General features: G+C 32.6%; 1 protein-coding gene across 4 annotated transcripts in view; it reads right to left on the bottom strand.

Moving 5' to 3' along the window:
* The window catches only part of LOC117115790 (protein kinase C and casein kinase substrate in neurons protein 1-like), a 33012-nt gene extending 23685 nt beyond the window's left edge, over positions 1 to 9327 (bottom strand). For all 4 annotated transcript variants that reach the window (XM_033259718.1, XM_033259719.1, XM_033259720.1 and 1 more), the window contains exons 1-3: positions 9105 to 9327; positions 7926 to 8128; positions 1921 to 2058 (exon numbers count right to left, since the gene is read on the bottom strand). In XM_033259718.1, the coding sequence (XP_033115609.1) occupies positions 1921 to 2058; positions 7926 to 8128; positions 9105 to 9318 (555 nt within the window). In that variant the 5' untranslated portion in view covers positions 9319 to 9327. The remainder of the gene's footprint in view (positions 1 to 1920; positions 2059 to 7925; positions 8129 to 9104) is intronic.
* Positions 9328 to 21263: the final 11936 nt, after the last annotated feature.

Below are 21263 nucleotides of genomic sequence, written 5' to 3'. Positions count from 1 at the left end.
CTTGTCTCATCCTACGTCTTTGTGCTTAACTGCCAATGCGGGGGTCAGTAGATTTTTCAAGCTGGGGCCAGGTTTTACCTTTTTTATTACATTGGTCTCCCGGTTGTCTAATTATTTTTCATTTTCATGAGCCAAAAACACCCACAAAATCCTAGAGAAATGCAGACATGCTGAGATGAAATGCGTATCCATGTCTGACATAATGTCACCATCTTGTTGAGAGGAAGGAAGCACAAGAAGTTGGAAATGAAATTTTTTTTTTTTTCTAGTGGCTTCTTGAGAGTAACGGTATATTGTTTCTTGCGTGCTGCGCTGTTCTGCGCTGCGCTGCGCCTTGCCGTTTTTAATCACTTTTACTTCCACAGATCAGAGATTTATTTATATATTTTATGTATCCTTAAATCAGTGGAGAAACTTTATACAGCAATTTAGTTTGCTTTTTGTTTATCCTGTCTCTGATTTTTGGTATTTCTGTATGTTTTGTTTTCTGTTTGACGAAATAAATGAAATGAAAATGAGGGCTTAGACAACTCAGGCAACCCAGTCGAACTAGTGACTTGTCATGGCACAAAACAACAACAAAAATTCTTATAAAAAAAATTGTTGGTCATAATACTTGCTAAAATGTCTCAGAAAAAGCTTATCCCCTACCCCCAAGACCTCAACCACTACTCACCCCTAAAGCTTATCCCCACTGGATTGGCCAAATGCTAGTACATACAGTACCACCACTATGAGATAGATAAACCGGTCTCATCTTAGATGAGAAACACGTTTTACTTTTATATCTTTGGCCTTTTGTCATTCAGTCTGAAGTTGATGAATTGTTTGTTAAATTCTTCATCTGAATAATTGCAATGCTAAAGAGACACACAAGTCAACAACATCACAAGTAGCAAAGAAAATGACAAAAGCTACTTCAGGTCGTTCAAGCAGTGACAAAAAGTCTCCTAGTCGTGTCATGTGCATGTATGTTGAGGAGAGAATTAGATACAGAAAGTATTTCCTGCAGTAAAGCATGATTAGGATAATCTATTTACCCAGAAGCTCTATTTCAACATTAAATTTCCATTACGATTTACAAGTATCATGTATCAGGTTTTTATGCGAGTATCAAAAGCAATTGAAAATTAATTGCTGTATGCATCTCATTAAATGTTACAACCAATAAAGTTTGTTATTTTTATAAAGTACATGGTAATATCTAAGGTAGAGAGGAATCTCTCCATCGGTTATATTTAAAGGCTAATCAGTGGCTGATTTAAGAATTCGAAAACGAGGGGGCCGAGGGAGGGGGCCGAGGGAGGGACTTTTATAGATGGAGGATGCAGACCACCTCTGCTTCACCAGGGTTGGAGCTGAGGTAAGAAAATTTATGATTATGAAAATGGCATTCTCAGACTTAAATTTGAATATAACTCTTTTCTTCTCTAATAAAATTTAGGGGGCACAGGCCAGTTGAGGTCCCCCTTGATTCTGCCTCCGACAATAAAAATGTAATGTAATGCATCGTCTGTATCTAGATTCAAACTTAAGATGTTCTCAAAATATTGCATTAATTAGTACAAAACAGATAAAGTCAATTAAATGATAATAATAAGATGGTCTTAGGTTCAAATCCCAATTTGGATATTGGTTTCTTCAAACCTCCATCTCACATCTTTACATTCCTACAGCAGGGGTTACTATAGTTATTAATTATTGTTGTACATGGAAGCACTATATGTCTACATGAAAAGCTCTATGGTTTGAGTGTAATCTGCACACAAGTAATCTGCTAATTTAAATAAAGGCACATGCATGTTTTGTGTATGTGCAATCATATCTGGATATGATTTGTGCATACAACCTATCATTCCTATTTGTACAATATAAAGCATGTTATACTGTCAAAGATTGTAGGCTGTTGATTGGACAAACCTGATCAGGTGACATCGTTGTATCTTCTAATGCATTTTTCTCCAGGTTTGCTGCGGAATGCTCTTGCTTACATGCAACGTGATATGCTTTTTTAGTCTGTTGTACTCGGTTATACAGCTTGGCCCATGGCTTTTGTGCCTATGTACAATAGAAACAAAATAAAATCATTATTTAAAGGATTTACTTTCACATTGGCTTCAATCACATCACTGGCTAATATACAGTATAGTAATTATGTACTTATAATACAGATGCTGGTATAAAATATTATAAAAGATATTTTACAGTAGTACAGTGATGAAAATGCCTGTTTTTATTCCCATTCTGCCAAAATTGATAATCCTACAAATTATACCAAGGTCCCTATTTTACAATCATTCCATTGAATTATCCATGATGCTTCCCATGTTATTTACTTAACCAACAGCTAAAGCAAACCTGCATGGCAAATCAGTATTTTAGAAATTCATTAAGCAATGCTGTAATGCCTGAATTACACATGCTCGCAACTCGCGTCACTTGTCTGGGAATGGTACGGTAAATGACTTTCAATGAGTACAGAATTTACCACGAGACACTATGAATAATATATTGACATCTGCACATTAACCACACACCGCAAACATGAAATATCTGTCTAATACATCCAATATTTGATGTGTTTGTCTTTCATTTGAATTACACAGTAAACAATGTTACCTACTATCAATGGTACTTGTAACTTGTAATTCGTCTCAATTCAACCAGTTAAGTAGATACTAAACACTCCATATTTTCCTATTACATTTCTATCAACTTTTTTGAGGACACGCAAAATTTGACGTAAACTACTCAAGTTGTAATAAAGCACTTTGGATATTATAAATTTAAGCAGAGGCTGTTGATATTTTAAAAGGGGGTCAAAGAATAGCATAGCATTGAACTGGATATTTCCTGAAATGCTACAGAATTAATCTCTCTCAATTTATGTTCTTGATCTTCCTACTGCAGCCGTTCACTCAGAATAAGTGGATAAAAACAAATCAACTGACAACTCACAGAGTTCTAGTCTAATGTTAACATTAAAACTCTAATGTTGACTTGGAAAGTAATCAAAACACCCAAGTATATCATTCCAGCAAACTCAAAACCTTGTTATAATATTCACGAACATTGTGTTTGGAATGCCACAAAATAACGTTCACACAAATTTGTAGCAACCTTCAAACGTTATGATGTTGTGAAATTAGGTTATAAGTATGTACTTATGGTTCTACAAAATAATGTTTTTAGCACCAAACTGTAATATTATTATTTAAAGTAATATTGCTGGGATGTACTGTATTCCATGTTGGAATGCACCAATGAATGAACCAATACAATTAAATTCAACTGTCAATTCCCAACAACAGTATAACAGTCAGTACTGCTGTTTCAGTTATAATACAACATTATGTTTACTTCATTATTTTCATTTCTTCTATAACAATGTTAAATATTATTACAATTTCAAATTTGATAATAAATAACATGCACAAAATACTTTCTTTTTAGTATGGTTTGATGTGCTAAATAATAACCATGTTTTATTTCCATTTTTATTGCACTGTATTAGTACTCATACTATTCAGAATAACCTTATTGGCTGGAGATTGATTTTAACTCTGGTAACTTGTTCAGGTCCTTGAGTAAGGCATACATGTTGTCTTTCTCCACCCAAACTGTAATATTATTATTTAAAGTAATATTGCTGGGATGTACTGTATTCCATGTTGGAATGCACCAATGAATGAACCAATACAATTAAATTCAACTGTCAATTCCCAACTACAGTATAACAGTCAGTACTGCTGTTTCAGTTATAATACAACATTATGTTTACTTCATTATTTTCATTTCTTCTATAACAATGTTAAATATTATTACAATTTCAAATTTGATAATAAATAACATGCACAAAATACTTTCTTAGCATTTTAGTATGGTTTGATGTGCTAAATAATAACCATGTTTTATTTCCATTTTTATTGCACTGTATTAGTACTCATACTATTCAGAATAACCTTAATGGCTGGAGATTGATTCCAACTCTGGTAATTTGTTCATGTCCTTGAGTAAGGCATACATGTTGTCTTTCTCCACCCATGAGTATTAGCAGTTGGGTACATGGTAGTGATGTATACAGTAGGTTATCTCATGTGCTTTTATATAGCTAGGGCTGCAACATATGGAGTAGGCCTACTATACTCCCCAGAGACCAAAATATGTGTTTCCCTAGGCATATATTCCAATAAACAAGGGTAATGTAGCTGCTAGACTCTCTGGCAATGAGCACTTTAAGACTAGCATGCAAACTACTTTATTCTGGCATGGAAACTAGTTTGGTTCCAGTGATAAACACAGCAAATACAAATTTACCACTATATAAAGCGATCATTTCCTATCTACCAAGGTCTAATTACTTGTCTACTTTCACTATGAAATAAAAAAATTTACATCTGATGAATGAACCAATACAATTAAATTCAACTGTCAATTCCCAACTACAGTATAACAGTCAGTACTGCTGTTTCAGTTATAATACAACATTATGTTTACTTCATTATTTTCATTTCTTCTATAACAATGTTAAATATTATTACAATTTCAAATTTGATAATAAATAACATGCACAAAATACTTTCTTTTTAGTATGGTTTGATGTGCTAAATAATAACCATGTTTTATTTCCATTTTTATTGCACTGTATTAGTACTCATACTATTCAGAATAACCTTATTGGCTGGAGATTGATTTTAACTCTGGTAACTTGTTCATGTCCTTGAGTAAGGCATACATGTTGTCTTTCTCCACCCATGAGTATTAGCAGTTGGGTACATGGTAGTGATGTATACAGTAGGTTATAACACTCATGTGCTTTTATATAGCTAGGGCTGCAACATATGGAGTAGGCCTACTACACTCCCCAGAGACCAAAATACGTGTTTCCATAGGCATATATTCCAATAAACAAGGGTAATGTAGCTGCTAGACTCTCTGGCAATGAGCACTTTAAGACTAGCATGCTAACTACTTTATTCTGGCATGGAAACTAGTTTGGTTCCAGTGATAAACACAGCAAATACAAATTTACTACTATATAAAGCGATCATTTCCTATCTACCAAGGTCTAATTACTTGTCTACTTTCACTATGAAATAAAAAAATTTACATCTGATGAATTAACACACAATAATAATATATTTATTTCCTCCTAAAAACATCAACACTACAACATACTGTACAGAGGGGTCAGGCAAAGGGGGAACATGCTTTAATTGCGAAAAAAAAAAAAAAAAAAAAAAAAAAAAAACGAGAATGATGATGACATATTAAAAACATATAATGACAAATTTATATTGCCACCAATAAAATAATAATTTTGCAGTAAAGTATATGCAATTAGTATCTATTTTAAAGTTGTTTAGTGAAGTTGAGTTTTGTATTTCAATTGGCAGACTATTCCAAATGACCGGTACAGAAAAAAGAATATTTAAGTGTGAAATATCAGGCAAGGGAATATGGAAGGTTGGAAACTCTCTTCTATGATTAATTTCAAAAGGAAAAATATCATACGATATTAATGTCAAGAAATTTACAGTGAATCATAGAAATTATAACAAAATACTAAATATTAGCCTTTACAACAAATTAAGACTACTTTTTTCTGGAGGTCAACCTCAATTCAATGAACTATGACCACACAAGAGACTGTGACCATACTGTAAAACATTTAATATCAATAATAATGTAGGCATTGATACAGTGATCTACCCAAAGGGTATCACAGCGTGTGTCCAGCTTAGGAAACAATCAACAAGAGTTAATGTTAACGTTTCAGAGGAAGTGATGTGGTTTTAATGTTTTATAAAATCAGTGGAAGAATAAAATCAAGAAACAGAAATGGGGAGAAATTAATTCAAGGGGAGAAAAAAGACTAGGAGAGAACAGAAATGAAGAATGAAGTTTAAAGAGGCAATGCTTGAAAAGGAAAGAAGATGAGAAAAGGGGAAAAAGGAAAAACACAATAGGAGAAAAAAAAAAGTTAATTGAAAGCGTGAAAACAAAAATATGAAGAAAAAAAAACTAATAAAGGAACATAGGGAAAAGAATACAGGAAAGGAAGAGGAAAAGAAAATAAAGGAAAAGCAAAGGAACGACATAAAAAGGGAATAGAAGTATTGGTGAAACGAGAGAGAAATGAGAATTAAAATCAGAATAAAGAAATCAGGAAATGAAGAGAAAAAGAATGAAAAGAAAGGAAGTGGAAAGAAGGCAACAAAATTTGAAAAAGCAAGAGAATAGGAAAAATGAAAAGGATCAGAGATAGAGAAAAAAAACAAAAGAAGAATGAGACAAAAAGCAAGCATCAGTTTTATTATTCTATAACTTGTGAACATTTTAATGTATTTCTTTTCCAAAGTCTGTATCTTTTAATACATATTTTTATCAACAAATAAAACATGCTGGACCTTTCCAGTATGTAGATTTTGTAAACACTTTGTGGAATTACACTGTATAAGAACACTATACAGTACTTGAGGTTGTAGAACTGTATGCAATGTAGCTATTAAATGTATCACGAGTGCCGTTTACACTTCCTAGACCTTGAATAATATTGAAAGTTGATATACATGCAATATATTAATGCAATTGTCAAAAACAATTGCGAAGGAACACATTTCCTTTATAATCTAATAAAAGTGGGCGTTTCCAATATTGAATGGACAATATATGTCTGAATAGCAGGGTATTGGTTGTGGTTTCACAATTCTTGTTGAATAAATGCCTTCTTTGCATGCACACTATAAAGACCTTATATTTTGTAGAACTTAAATTTTTGCAATTTCTGTTCTTTTATAAATTTCTAATCATGACTAGGGAATAAGGAACACATTTTTCTTGTCTCCTATGCCTTCTTGTCTCCTACTCTTTTTTTTATGCCGCTGGGTGTGTTACAGTAATTGGCCAAAAATAAAATTTTATTTTTATTTGAAATCATCATTATTTTTGGGCAGCAGGTTCGCTAAACAAGATATAAAATAAAGACTCGTCTAAAGTAAACTTTTCTCATGTGGACATGGTTATGTCATATTCATAGGCACTGTGCCAAAAGCTCCAATGATGTCATGAGCCTCAAAATATTACTAGGAACATATTACTAGGTCAAAGGGCGTATATCAGTAGACTTCACCTTTAGTACACTAGTACACTTTAGTTTTTTTTATATTTACAAAACTATGCAGCAATTATAAGATGTACTTTTTATCAATTGTAATTACTGTTTTTGAATAAAATATACCATGAGAATGAATGAATGAACCTTTGATGACGCGAGTTCATAGAAAACGCAATGCTACGATTAAGCGTGCGCAAATAATTATTTTAAATGACAATGCGCTTAGTCTGCCATTGACAATCAGCATACGACAATATGTCAACAAGCCATTATGTGTAATAATTAAGTCAGTCTTTTACATCAGTTTTTACAGTAAATCTAACATGGAATATTAAACTGAATTTTTAAATCACAAAAATTTTAACTTTAATACTTCAATAAAAACATATTTATTTTTATATCAAAACTACAAGCTTAACATCCTATATATCCACTCATTTTCTTTATTTTAATTTTTACCTTGTATCTATATTGTGCATGTCTGTGCATCTGTAAATTTTAAACCATGGTTTTAACTACAGTTACTACATACTATTTTATAGTTGTTGTGAACTTGCTTGCGCCAACAGATGGCAAATTTCCAAAGCAATTTTTGGACCCATAGAAATAACTTAATCTTACAGTGAGTGGAAATGGATTCGCCGGCCGATGGTCGTATAATCACTATACAACGCAGTATGTGCCCGGCTAAGTTAACTAAAGATGTGTGTTGAAGGTGCACTAAACATTCATTAATGTATGGTGCTTAATAATGGCAGATTTTAATTTTAAAATTTACAATTTCGGTAATTATTGATTAGAATCTTACTTTTCTGAAAGCTTCGTCTGCTTCGATGGTTTCCTTAAATCCATTCATCATCTTTTTATGGTAATTTTCTTTCTGCCATGCTTTGATGCTAGATTGTACATCCTGGATCAACTTGCTACCAATTTCCAAATGTAAATCACATTTCCGATCAGCTTCCGTCAGAACGGCTTTCCATGCGGATTTTGTTGTGCCATATTCAGAACCTATAAATAGGAAGAAAAAAAACACCTGTTTCAGAGTATCATTTCATTTTTCCAAAGGTTTGTGACATCATCAGAGACAGTGTAATATTTCTCGTAAGATAGTTTCAATTTGAAACATAACTGTGACACTATGATCAAGAGTTGATTATAATCATATTACATAAACAAAAACTGTTACATCATCATTTGATCTCCATGTTATGTAATTTAACTATCCCATTTTGTACACTAATTTAGCAATAGTGTATGATCTGTTTGACCTTAATCTATCAGTGGTGCTTTCAGCAGGTGTAGGGTCCCCTGTTGGACAAGCATGCCCCATCCACTGTACGCTAAGATAGAGTCATTTTGCTCAAATATTAATTTGCTGATCTAAACAAAATTATTATTGCTTATCCCTAATATTGTGGCCTAAATGCACAAGTTTGGGCCATTCTAAACCACAAAATCTCTCCCCACCATGAACCCCATTCCAGGACCATGACTGAAGCTCTAGGTATCCCCTTGGTTTGGACCTAACTTGTTGGCCCCCCTGTTGGCAAATTACTGGAGCCACCACTACGATTTAACCTCTATCAAAAGAACAGAGCTTATTCAAAAAAGGTGCTTATTCGATATCTAGTAATCTTAAACACACATGATAAAATAATACGAAAATTAATATCTGGATCTTCTGATTACTGTATTATATAACTTTGTCAATTGTAACCTTGTAGGGACGAACTTGCTGGTCCTCTGCAAGGTGAACTGACGTCAATAAAACAAAGTCTTTGAGTGCTCCCTCTTCTGCTTTCTCAATATCACAGCATGCACTAAATACATTAAGGGCATTATAAAGTCATTATTTATACAGGTTGGTTTATAACACACACTATGCCAAATATTTTCCATATTATGCACCATTAATATAATATACAGGTATACGTTAATCTCATCGAAATCTAGTGGCAGATTTATATAAATTTATGAAACTAACCTTTTTCAATTAGATCATTCCATTTCTTGGACCAGTTCCGTAAACTTTTGGCGTATTTTTTTTCCAATTCACTCCGTTCATTTAGCATCATTACAAGGTCGTTACACAACCGATGTCCATCGTCTATCCTTTTGACCGTTCGCTTGTATTGTCCGAGTTCCCAAAAACTCTTTCCATCCTCGATTATTTGGTCGTCATACCCCTGCTCCGACATTTTTTACACAGAGCTACGTTAAAAAAAAAAAAAAAAAAAATGTTGTAAATCTAGAATGTTCTCCATTATCCCTGTTGAATATAGTTCTGTCCACACTATAAAATTTTATGATATTTGTGTGATGTACCCATATATGGGCATGGTGATGTCATATTACACCCAAATATGGGCATACATTTTGTTTTGCCACATAATATTTGATAGTGTAGACAAAGCTTAAAGCATTGCTGAATATCTTAACGAGGTTTTAACACGTTGGCTGCCAGCGACGAGTATACCCGCCCACAGGTTGCTGAAGGCGCCAGGGACGAGTATACGTACTCATCAAAATCGGGGTAACATCCTTGCGTTTACAACTTCCTTGTTATACATTGTAGAACCACAGAAACAATGGCTGGTAGTTTTGGGGAAGATACATGTAGACAATAACATACAAATGATGCACGTATGTTGCTTGTAATACACTCGAGCGTCACAAGTTTGGGCTCCCTTTGAACATATACCAATACCTACCTACCTACCTGTAGAGCACTTGGCATAGTCAATAAAAAGTCCTTTCACAGTGCCGTCAATGAGTTTACTCGCCTCCTAATATTTTCCCGCCAATTTATTAGACATTTATTATCATTTTGATGATATGGCTAGATAAATTTTCTAGAAAGTATGTTTGTACTGTACATGTAAAATTGTTTTGGCGCTAGGGAAGGAACCTTAAAATAAGGTCTGGCAGTCAACGCGTTAAGCTCTTTTACTTGTATTGTCCACTGCTGTGATAGAATGTTTCATTATTAATGTGAGTTATCAGTCACAAGAGAATACATGTATTTGATTCATAAAATGAATCAACCCCAGACCAACAAGTAGACGTTGAGTAAGCCAGTTAAATCAATCCATATGGAAGATGACTTTTTGTACAGATGTTTAAAATTGACTTTTTGTATCATATACATCATCTTTAATTTTTGAGCCAGAAATAAATGGATTTAACCCCTGCAAGTTTGTCATTACTGTAGTTTCTCAGATAGAAGGCCATCACCAAATTCCAAATGTTTGGAGCAGAACTTTTCCACCTATACCCTCAATTCTAATAGTACAGTTTAATAAACCATGTATAGAATAAATTGCATTAAAAATTAGCATTCGGCCTAGCCTTGGCCTGTTTAAGTTTTCCGAGGTCAAAACAATAGGCTAGACTCTCATGATTTGTTTTTCTTGATGCCTACGATACAGTAGGCTAGACAACCTATCTAGAATAGCTGTTAGCGTGCATGATGCCATTTCCACCCTATACTCTTTGCGTACACAGAGGTAGGTTTATACCTGAAATTACTATACACTGTACTGTACATCGCAGTATTAGTACTAATCATCCACATGCATGTTAAAAAATGTAAACATCTATCCTGAACTCTTGGTTGATTGGCTATGATATCTACTGTACCTATATTTAAACTTTAACTATAATAGGGTTCAAAGGTTATGGTCTGTTAATCCAAACAAAATCTCAATGGCAATTGGAATTAACTATCATCAACTTGAAGCTAGACATTGTTAGTACTGACCTCCCTCTTTCTATCGTTAATAATACCATCAAATGCAAAGATACCAATGCAGAGGCATTATATATAATCATGAATAAACATTACTGATATAGTAATGTTTATTCATGATTATATATAATCATGAATAAACATTACTATATCAGTGTTTCATGTTCACCTATGCCGGTTGAATACACTGATATAGTAATGTTTATTCATGATTATATATAATCATGAATAAACATTACTATATCAGTGTTTCATATTCAACTGGCATAGGTGAACATGAAACACTGATATAGTAATGTTTATTCATGATTATATATAATCATGAATAAACATTACTATATCAGTGTTTCATGTTCACCTATGCCAGTTGAATACACAATCTGAATTACCTAATTTTCATTGATATCAAATATACAACTACTGGTACTCAGTTTAGTAATGCATTATTGAAACCAGACCTATATTGGGTGTTGTCATTATTCTATTCAACCTTAGCCTACACATCCTGCAAAGGAACCCATACCATACCTATTACAGGATGACCAAAGATAAAGTGCAATCAGGCATAACACTCAAAACAACGTACACTATTGGATTTATATTGGGCTTCATGGTATTTGACTGCAGGTCTACTTATACAATTAATTCGTAACACTGTCAGTGTCAGATTACATAAACCTGGATATTGAGTGCTTTACAAAATAGCCAGCATTTATTTATTATTTAGGTACACAACACGTGTACCAAAGATTGTCAAAAGCTAATACCGTAAAACCTCGAATTGAAGCCCAGTGGGCTTAACATCGTGTTGAAGCCCATCTCGAATTGAAGTCTCCTCTTTAGTTTGCAAAATTAGCCTCAAACAGAAGCCCATGGGCTTCTTTTCAAGATAGCATCGGCTTCTTTTTCGAAATAGTACAGAATACACTGTACATGAATTTTTTAAAAACAAAATAAATTCATTAAATATTGGCTTATACAGTAATTTAGGTGATTTAATGCCAGTTAAATACACTTCATGATACAGATTAATGTTAAAGTGGCCGTATTTATTGTTTTATAAGTACAAATTTGCAAAATTTACAGTACTCATTTTGAAAAGAAGCCCCCTCTTTGCCTTGCAAATGTAGCCTCGAAAAGAAGCCCATCTCGAAAAGAGAAGTACAGAAGAAGATTTGGTAGTTTTTCTAGTTAAAAAAAAATCAAAAACTCATTTGACATTTTACCTCAGCCTCAATTTGTTCTTAATTTTTTCTTAATTTTTAAGCGATTTCAGTGTTCTTTAAAATGTGTTATAAAAAACAAAGAGTGTAGATTTAGTTCTAACTACTGTTTCTTCAACTACTAATAAAGCATCTTATTGCAACACCCAGAATCTTGCTGCAAGAAATGGCCAGTCCCCCTCCCCTGGTGTATAAGAGACAGCCCCACCCCCCTCCCTTAATGTATCCTAGACACACCATTGCATATGAGCTTACATACAGTAGCCCATACAAAAATGGAAAATAAAATGTTGTTTCTACACTGTGAATTGATAATCAAGATTAGCAGTACATATATGACTCAAAAGAATGGAGTCCTGAATGAAACCAAAAACTGAAACTTGTGTCAAAATTTATTTGTATATAAGAATCATGCTGCTATCTTTGTTGGTTGCTATTATGTGCATACAATAGGTTTGAAATTAACAAATCACTGAAGAAATCATTTACTAAAAAAACTAACTGATTAGCAACTAAACAGATTACACAGTTTTACTGTGCATCAAAAAGCAAATAACACTTAGTACACCTACAGTACTACAGTAATTATAAGAATGATATCTTTATCACCATACAGTTTGGGAATATACACTACAATGTATATATGACTCTGGGTGCCTATAAAATTTGCAATTAACATACACCTGGTAGCTACAGTGTATGACTATTTACTTTCTGGGATGGTTCAATGATAATTACCAGCATAGTATACTGCATAGCATAGCTACCATGCTTTACATGGTCCAAGGTACAAACTATATTGGCCTTGTGGGACTGATTAAAATTGCTATCAATGGATAATTCAAAGTTAAAACCTTTATAGATATTTGGCCATTCAAGAAATCAAATAGTGAAACACCATTCAGTTGATGAAAGACTTTCTTCATAGTTTACAATAGATCTCAAATAGTAATTTATACAGTACACTATTAAGGGACAATGACATTTTATTTTTATTTGAAATCACAATTACTGGCGGGCAGGGGTACACTAAGTTATTTAAAAAAAAATCTCGACTAATGATGGTGATGATAATGACAATGATGTAATAATGATAACTTATGTTGAAGATTACAATGATAATGATGATGATCATCATGATTACAAACATGCAAATGATGGTGGGAATTGATGAATGATTACGAGGACATGATGGTGATGATTATATGAGGACAACGTTATGACGACGATAATACCAATGGATTGGTGGTGGTGGTTCACAATCTCCCTTTATAATGTATCACCATACACATATGGAATGCACTGCCATATTGTTAATCAACCAATTGAAATACAGGATCTATCAAATTCAGACACTGTCATAATTTAATTTGGTCTTCAGTATGTAAACAGACTTTGCAATGGATTATGCAGATTGATCAAAATTCTTTTTTAAATATGTAATCAGTGCAGAAGGCGGCTGAATGAATGAACATCTGAGAAACATCAAAAGCATATGGCCAAGAAAAATATAAAAGCATCACATCTATTTTAAAAATCAGCGGAGGATGAATATATTTTTATTATTTTTTTAATCAACAATCTAAAACCCCACAAATAATGTTTACAGAGAGTGTTAAAAATCTATACCACTGAGAAAATATGTACAACAGACATTTCCATATTAGTACCATATTGTTTACAATTGGCTTTAAAATATAATTTGTATTATATATAATAAATATTATCGTTGGTTGATTCAGTTTTCAAATTTCTAAATATTGTGATTATAATATTAGCATTTCTTGAAAAAAAAAAATTCTGAAGTGGGTAAAAAATCAGTGGTGACCAAGTTGGATCAATGACACAATTGTTCCTCACTTCGGATGAATGTACATTAGACACATTCTGCTACTGTATAGTAGGTTGGCCAAGTAACGTGGGTATAATAGTAATAGTGGGTATAAATTGTAAACAGACAGCGCCAATGACGCTCGGTAAAAGGAAAATGCATGGCTTCCTTCGGAGTGTTTCTGCTGTAAAACAGTGATGTTGAATTTGGTTGGAATGCCAGTATATTGGAAATTGAACTTGAGAATTTAGCCATAACGGTTTGCTAATGCTCCAGAAGACACTGGCCCAAACATTCCAGTATTTTTAGAAATGCTAGGCGTACTAGTAGGCCTCTGCATATCTGTGGCCTGTTTCGGTGCACAAAAGTTTGCGAACTGCAAAGGAGGTTTACCAAGGATCACATAAATTCCAAGGTATACAAATCATAGAATTCTAGAATATGTAAATAAACACTATTTTGAATAATCGTATTGCCTTTCCTTGCTATTTATTTCTCACGTTATCAGTGGGCAGTTGTTTTCGCAACTATAGCATTACTGTACCTTTTCCTATACTATCACACTGCAAGTTCTTCATAGTTACCACCCACTATATATATCCCATGAGCGGCTGTAAACAAACTTTGCGAGATGTGTCTATTCCAGAGCTGCTCTTCTTTGAAATGAACATTCTTTGATCTCACTTGTATTTTGTGACATATTTTCTCAATGGTAGGCCCTATTGGTATGTAGATTTGCAATACTCCCTGTAAAATTTATTGTTGTTACTACTATTGTTGGCATCATTGTAATTGTTTGACTATTTTTCAGTGTGACAGGTCAGAAAAGTTCAGGGGATTAATTTCCCCACTGGACAGACATGGGCCCCTGTCGCCTCACAAGTTAGTGAGATATTACTTTGCTGATCCAATCAAATTATTGTTACTCTATATCCCTAATACTGTGGTCAAAAAGTACAATATTGATCCATCCTAAATTATAAAATCTCTCCTCATGAACCCTACCATCAGGTATTATATTCCAGGACCCTGACTGAGACTACAGACGGCCTCTTTGTTCGACCATTTTCGGACTTGTTGGACTCCTTGTCAACAAATTTATAGAGCCAACCACTGTGTTGAATATGTTAAATCATTTGACCAAACATTATATTGTACCTTGCTAATACTGTAAAATTTTATCATTTTCACTCTGTACTATTATATTTAGTAACAAGGTTTTCACTGGAATACCGTGCTTATCATTTAATTGGTTTATAAATGCATTCAATTAAGAAAGCTTAACCTACTTTAATAATCTAATATTAACAATTATGCATGCATAAAATCATAAAATGTTAGCAAATCTTGGATAAACAGGTAGGATGAGGATTTATGTCATACACATAAAAAACTTGTCAAATAACTGAAAAGCAGTGACCCAGAAGAATTGTTTAACTATTGTGTGAAATAGCTCTCAACCTGGTATTCTTTTATCTACAAATTCACTTCTTTATCAATGGATCACATTCTTACTCTATCAGTACTAACCATGTAGGTCATGCAGTTTAGACTGACAATTGTAAATCTTGGCTTAATGGAAATGGAAATGACTTGTATAGCCCCTTATACAATTAAAAATCACCGCTTAAAACACAAACAAGATCTGACTATTGATGCCAATTGACACTGACAATCACTTGTAGCCATTTAAAATTTGGTGTTATCGCTTTTTTAATATGAAACAGTGTCCTGTGTACACAAAAATTTCGAAGATAGATAATACATTTTCTTATATTAACGTATTTTGTAACAGTCTCAGTTTAGATTGAATATTGTAAATCTTGGCTTAATAAAAATGGATATTGACTTGTATAGCACCTTTACACAATTAAAATTCAATGCTTAAAACACAACCAAGTCAAGATCTGACCAATGCATGATGGCAATTATGACACTGGCAATCAGTGGAACTGTTTAAAATTTAGTGTTATCACTTTTTTAATATGAAATATTTATTGTCCTGTGGATACACAAACATTTCTAAGATAGATAATACATTTTCTTATATCTATTGATAAAAGTAGGTGTACTGGTTTTATCCAAAATAATACATTTCTTTTTGTATCTGATGGTTTAGTACCAAAAGTTGGTTTATATGTTCTTAACTAGTCATACATATAATGCTAAATGTTGATAATTTTATATACATTTTTTACTTATGCCACCTGTTGTGGTAATCAGTGACGTGGGAGTACTTACAAAATGAGGAGAAGGAGGACTAAAAGGAGGCATATAGGAATGAACAAACTTTTAGTGGGGCACCAAGAGTTTGGGGAGAGGGGCATCTGGAAGGAGGATGTATGTGGAGAAGGGGAACAAACTATTTTTGTGGGATGTGTACCAAGAATTACAGAAGCTTGGCTAGTAACCAACTGTATAAATTTATACTGACACAACACATATTAAAAAAAAAAATATATAATATATTTCAATGATGTTTTGCATCAGGAAATTCCATATGCGAGATGCTTCTCCCTACCCGACGTGATATCGTACTGAGTTCGGATGGGAATCAAATCCACAAAGTCCAGTAGCCGTCTTCCCAATACATTTGGGAATGTATTGTACTGAGTGTTCAGTAGGAAAACAGTCAAAACATCACTACTAATAGATAATATCATACTTTTATGCAAAATAACTGAGAAGCACTGACATAAATAAATTGAGATAAGAATGACAAGAAAATGATAATTATCAATACTGTAAATTTGGTAGGGAGATGTTTGTTAAAAAAATAATCGGATTATAAGGGTAACAAACATTTAGTATTCTGAATATTTTAAACTGCCGATTCATGTACGCTTCAATAAATCAGCAGGCAGGTTGTGTATAAAAATAACCACCATTGGTGATGTATAGTAATGGAATGTTACAGTAATGTATGTTATAGAACCAAATAAACTATTTCCTAATCAAGACCAAATGTACCAAAGGAAATAGAAACATTACATCAGTCATGACACCAATAAAATATATAATGCTTTCTTTGACCAAAAAAAATGTTTATGCCCATATATAGTCATGATGTGTACATATATAGTCATATGATGTCATCATGACCATATTTAGGTGGCATGTTTTTGTCAAATAACATTTTATAGTCTGGAGAGCTTAATATAACATAAGTTTTACTGTTCCATAGGTATCAAAGGAATTAATAAATTTCCTTACTAATAATAGCAAAACATGTTTGATTTTTTTTTGTTATGCCCATATGTAGTGACGATGTGCCTATATATGGTCATGATGTGACTATATTTAGGCATGCCACGTGTTTTTGTCACAATTTGATGATCTCAACAGGATTTAATAATAAAACATCAAAAAGTATTAGTCTACTGCTCCATAGGCATCAATGGAATTAATATACTTCCTATAAATATTAGCAAAACATATGTCTGATTTTTTTTTGTATACCGTACCCATATAATCATGATATGCACATGTTTTTATCCAAAATAAAATTTGATAGTCCAGGCAGGTACAGTAAAACATCAACAGTTTTACTGTTCCATAGGAACGGAATTAATATAGAGTTCCATAATAACAATATACTAAAACATCTGTTGAATTTTTTTATTTTAAACGCAACAGGATTTGTGAGAGGAAATGGAGAATGGCATCATTTTCGTTATTCCATTTCACAATAGTATTAGTAAAATTGCAATTTAGACACTAGAAAAAATCATAAAAATGTTCTCTTATTATAACCATCGTCCATATTACCATTCTACTAGCATTTTTGGAGAGTAAAGTAATATATTTAATCTTATTTTAACTCCTATACACTAAAATTTTGCAGAGGCTCAGTATTATCTTTTTGTCGATTTCAGGTTCAAAAGTTTTCTTATTTTACACACTTTTCAAAGATACTAGTTAATTATTATTGTACAGCAGTGTCGTTGTTATATTATCATTGAGGGTATTATTTACATAGTCACATTGACTGCACTTAAGTTACAGATAAGATTTGTTGGGTTTTTAATTTTTTTTAAATAAATAAAAACCTCATTTGAAATTTCACCTCAGTGTCAATTTGTCCCTATTTTTTAAGCAATTTCAGGTTCAGTGTTCTTATAAAAAAAAAATATTTCAATAGATCATGTTTAATGTTAATCACAATGCACTGTACATTCCTGTTATTTCTGTAAACAACTTAACTAATGCTGGAGTTTTTGTTTCTATACTGTACTTATAAATACTTGGAGTACTATAATAAAGGTCATATATATATACTATATCTCTACAATTAACATAAGAAAAAAAAATCTCACATATTATTAATATTATATTGATTTGTAATAAGATTATTGTTTTAATTCACTTTGGAAAAACAACATTAAATAATGTTACAATGACAAGACGATTGTTTGAATCTTGTTAAGAGAACTGTTCATATAATATCTTGAGCACCATTTTGAACTTAGTTGACCTCCATAATGTAAAGTATGAATTTTATTGATCATTTGCAAAACATGATAAAGTTCTATTCTTTAATATTTATAAAGCCAGGGCCCTGTTCACACTATAGTTTTTGCTTGACAAAAACATGTGACTTGCCTAAATATGGTCATGATGACATCACATCATCACCATATATAGGCACATCATGACTATATATGGGCATACAACAGAAAATTTTATAGTGTGGACAAATCTTTAGTTCTATTCTTTAATATTTATATGCACTTAACTTATTAAGTATGGTATAGCAATTTATCCATGTACTAACTGTGCATTATTTAACACTTCTGTTCACTAGAAGCAACTGCCCACTAAGCATGAGCTATTAATGAGCTCCCAAGGTAGTTGATAATAGACATAAAGCCCCTAAATGAGTTAATAATTAACAAAATAGAAAGCTAATTCAATAAATATATCTGTTATTTAATATTCAGAAATTCTTTATTGTCCTTAAGGTGAGATATTTTTTTTATATACTTTATTATCGCAAACTTATTTTTTATAGATTGTCAGAGGGTGGGAAAAAAATAAAAATATAATTTTGTTTTCTTATTTAGCAAATATTTCTGACAAGAACATCCACATGGAGGAGAAAAGAAAAATAAAATTTTATTGGTAAATGAAAACAGTGTAGTAATGTGATGGTTAAGTGCTATAAATTTATATAATTAAGAAGAAATACACATCTTTATTTTTGAAGATTTTAAGACAGCAGCAGGCATAATAAAAAAATTTTTATCTGAAATTTCCATTTTTCCCTAGTGGCGGGTGCGTTAATTGGCCAAAAATACAATTTTATTTTTAATCAAAATCATCTTATTGGTGGGCAACGGGTTCGCTAAACAAGGTATAAAAAAAGTTTTGTATTATAAAAAAAATGGAGGAAAAAAAGATATATTCGAAGTTCAATCTTAGATTACCATTTCCAGCCATCTAGGTATCATAATCATAAATTTTCTCTGCCTCAGTCCCAACCATGGTAGGGGCTGAGGTGGTATAGACCCTTCATCTGTGACTGGGGACTCGCCTCCCCCTTTATTTCAAAATCCTGGATCTGCCACTAATACATTAGGGCAAATAGAAAACTTTATTAGTTTATCACTCCCGCCCGTGTCAAAAATTCGGGAAATATTGATGCGGGAATTAAAAAAAAATTTTTGCCGCATCAATTATTTCAACTGCATAAAATAACAATGCAATTTTGTGACTTCAAATACATTTTCTTTAAAAAAACTATAAAATTTAACCAGTTTTTATACAATATTACTATTACAGGCTCGGGTACAGGCCAAATATAAACAGTCCCTCCCTCATTGATAAAAACAAAAGCGAAATAATTTATTATGCCGATTAAAAAAAAAAAAAAAAAAAAAAAAAAAAAAAAAAAAAAAAAAAAAAACCACCCTCCCTCATCAATTAAAAAAAAAGAGTGATAATCTAATAATTTCTTCTATGTGCTTTTAATAAAAATATAATTTAAATATTTCAAGATAGCTTTTACATTTAAATTTACTACTGAATATTTCATATTAATTTACTACTGAATATTTCATATTAATCTGGTGTTTTTTTGTAATAAGAATATGTACTGTATGAGGTAATATCATAATTCCTATGGTAGAAGGTCAATAAATAATTACAATATCTCAAATTTACAAATTCCAAACTATGTATAATTGTAGCAAGGGCGATCCACATAATATGAGACCCCCAAGTTTTGCACCATTTTTGTATCGGACGTATAAGAACCCCCGCCCCCCACCCCTTCACTGTCGGAATTTCTAATTTTGCTGCACTTTATGGTCTTCATACTGCATCTAGCTGGCTAAAAACGTTGCTAATTGTAGGGCTAATCTTTCAGACTGTAATACCATTTTATGGGCTTTTAAATGTTCATCAAAATTTTATTTTCCCGCATTTAAAAAAATTACTTTCATTTGTTGTAACTCACTTCAGTAGTAATTCTGTGTGTTACAGATGATGAACATGTTAAATCAAACATTTGTATGTATTGCCTGACGACCCCGTTTTTGCGATCGTTATTTGCTATTTAAAGCCTTGTCTTGTATGTGAGATTTACGGTACATCAAAGATCCATTGCAAGTGAATTGTCACCAGAATACAAATGGGATTTAAGAAGTGATTTAAAGTTTCAAAAAGCAGTTAGACAATATTACTATTATTTATTGACAGTGGCTGTTGTTATACCAAAATTACACCAATTCTAATATTCTAATTGGATGCTATTGTATGTAAGGATTGGCTTGGGACAATAACATGAAATCAGAAGTAGGAATCGGTTCAAGACTGGTGTAACTATAGCCACTGCCTATAGTAATTGGAAGCTGTTCCACAACCATACAGTGCTGTTGAACTTTTGCTATATAACCTAAACTACTGTATGACAGCACTGAGTTTTAAAAATTTTCAATCTGTCTCAATACTAAACATCGAAATGCACAGAAATGGTAGCCTATCATCATTGAAAAGTGATCAAGATTATTATAACATTTGCAAAACTACAAGTATAAAACACAATCAATCCAATGTAAACTAATGAGCAACAACCCAACGAAAAAAAAAAAAAAAACAATGCCTGACCTGGTCTGCCCTAGCCAGTCAGTAGCCTGAGAAGTAATCTGAAAACATTTATAATACCTGTCTCTTATACACATCTTCTGTGATTGGTGGGTGTGGTGTGCTAAACCATTCTCTCGCCCTCTGTCATCGTACGTCACCAATCAGCCGACAACAACATGGCGATCGCCATCGCTTAAGAAATTTTAATTGAGGTCGCTCTTCAAACTTTTTTCAGTTCAGAAAAGTCATCTCATA

The sequence above is a fragment of the Anneissia japonica genome, unplaced genomic scaffold (genome assembly GCF_011630105.1).
Source record: "Anneissia japonica isolate Jap-2015-1 unplaced genomic scaffold, ASM1163010v1 scaffold284948_len69017_cov188, whole genome shotgun sequence".
NCBI classification, from domain to species: Eukaryota; Metazoa; Echinodermata; class Crinoidea; order Comatulida; family Comatulidae; genus Anneissia; species Anneissia japonica.
This window is presented reverse-complemented; position numbering and strand designations above follow the sequence as displayed.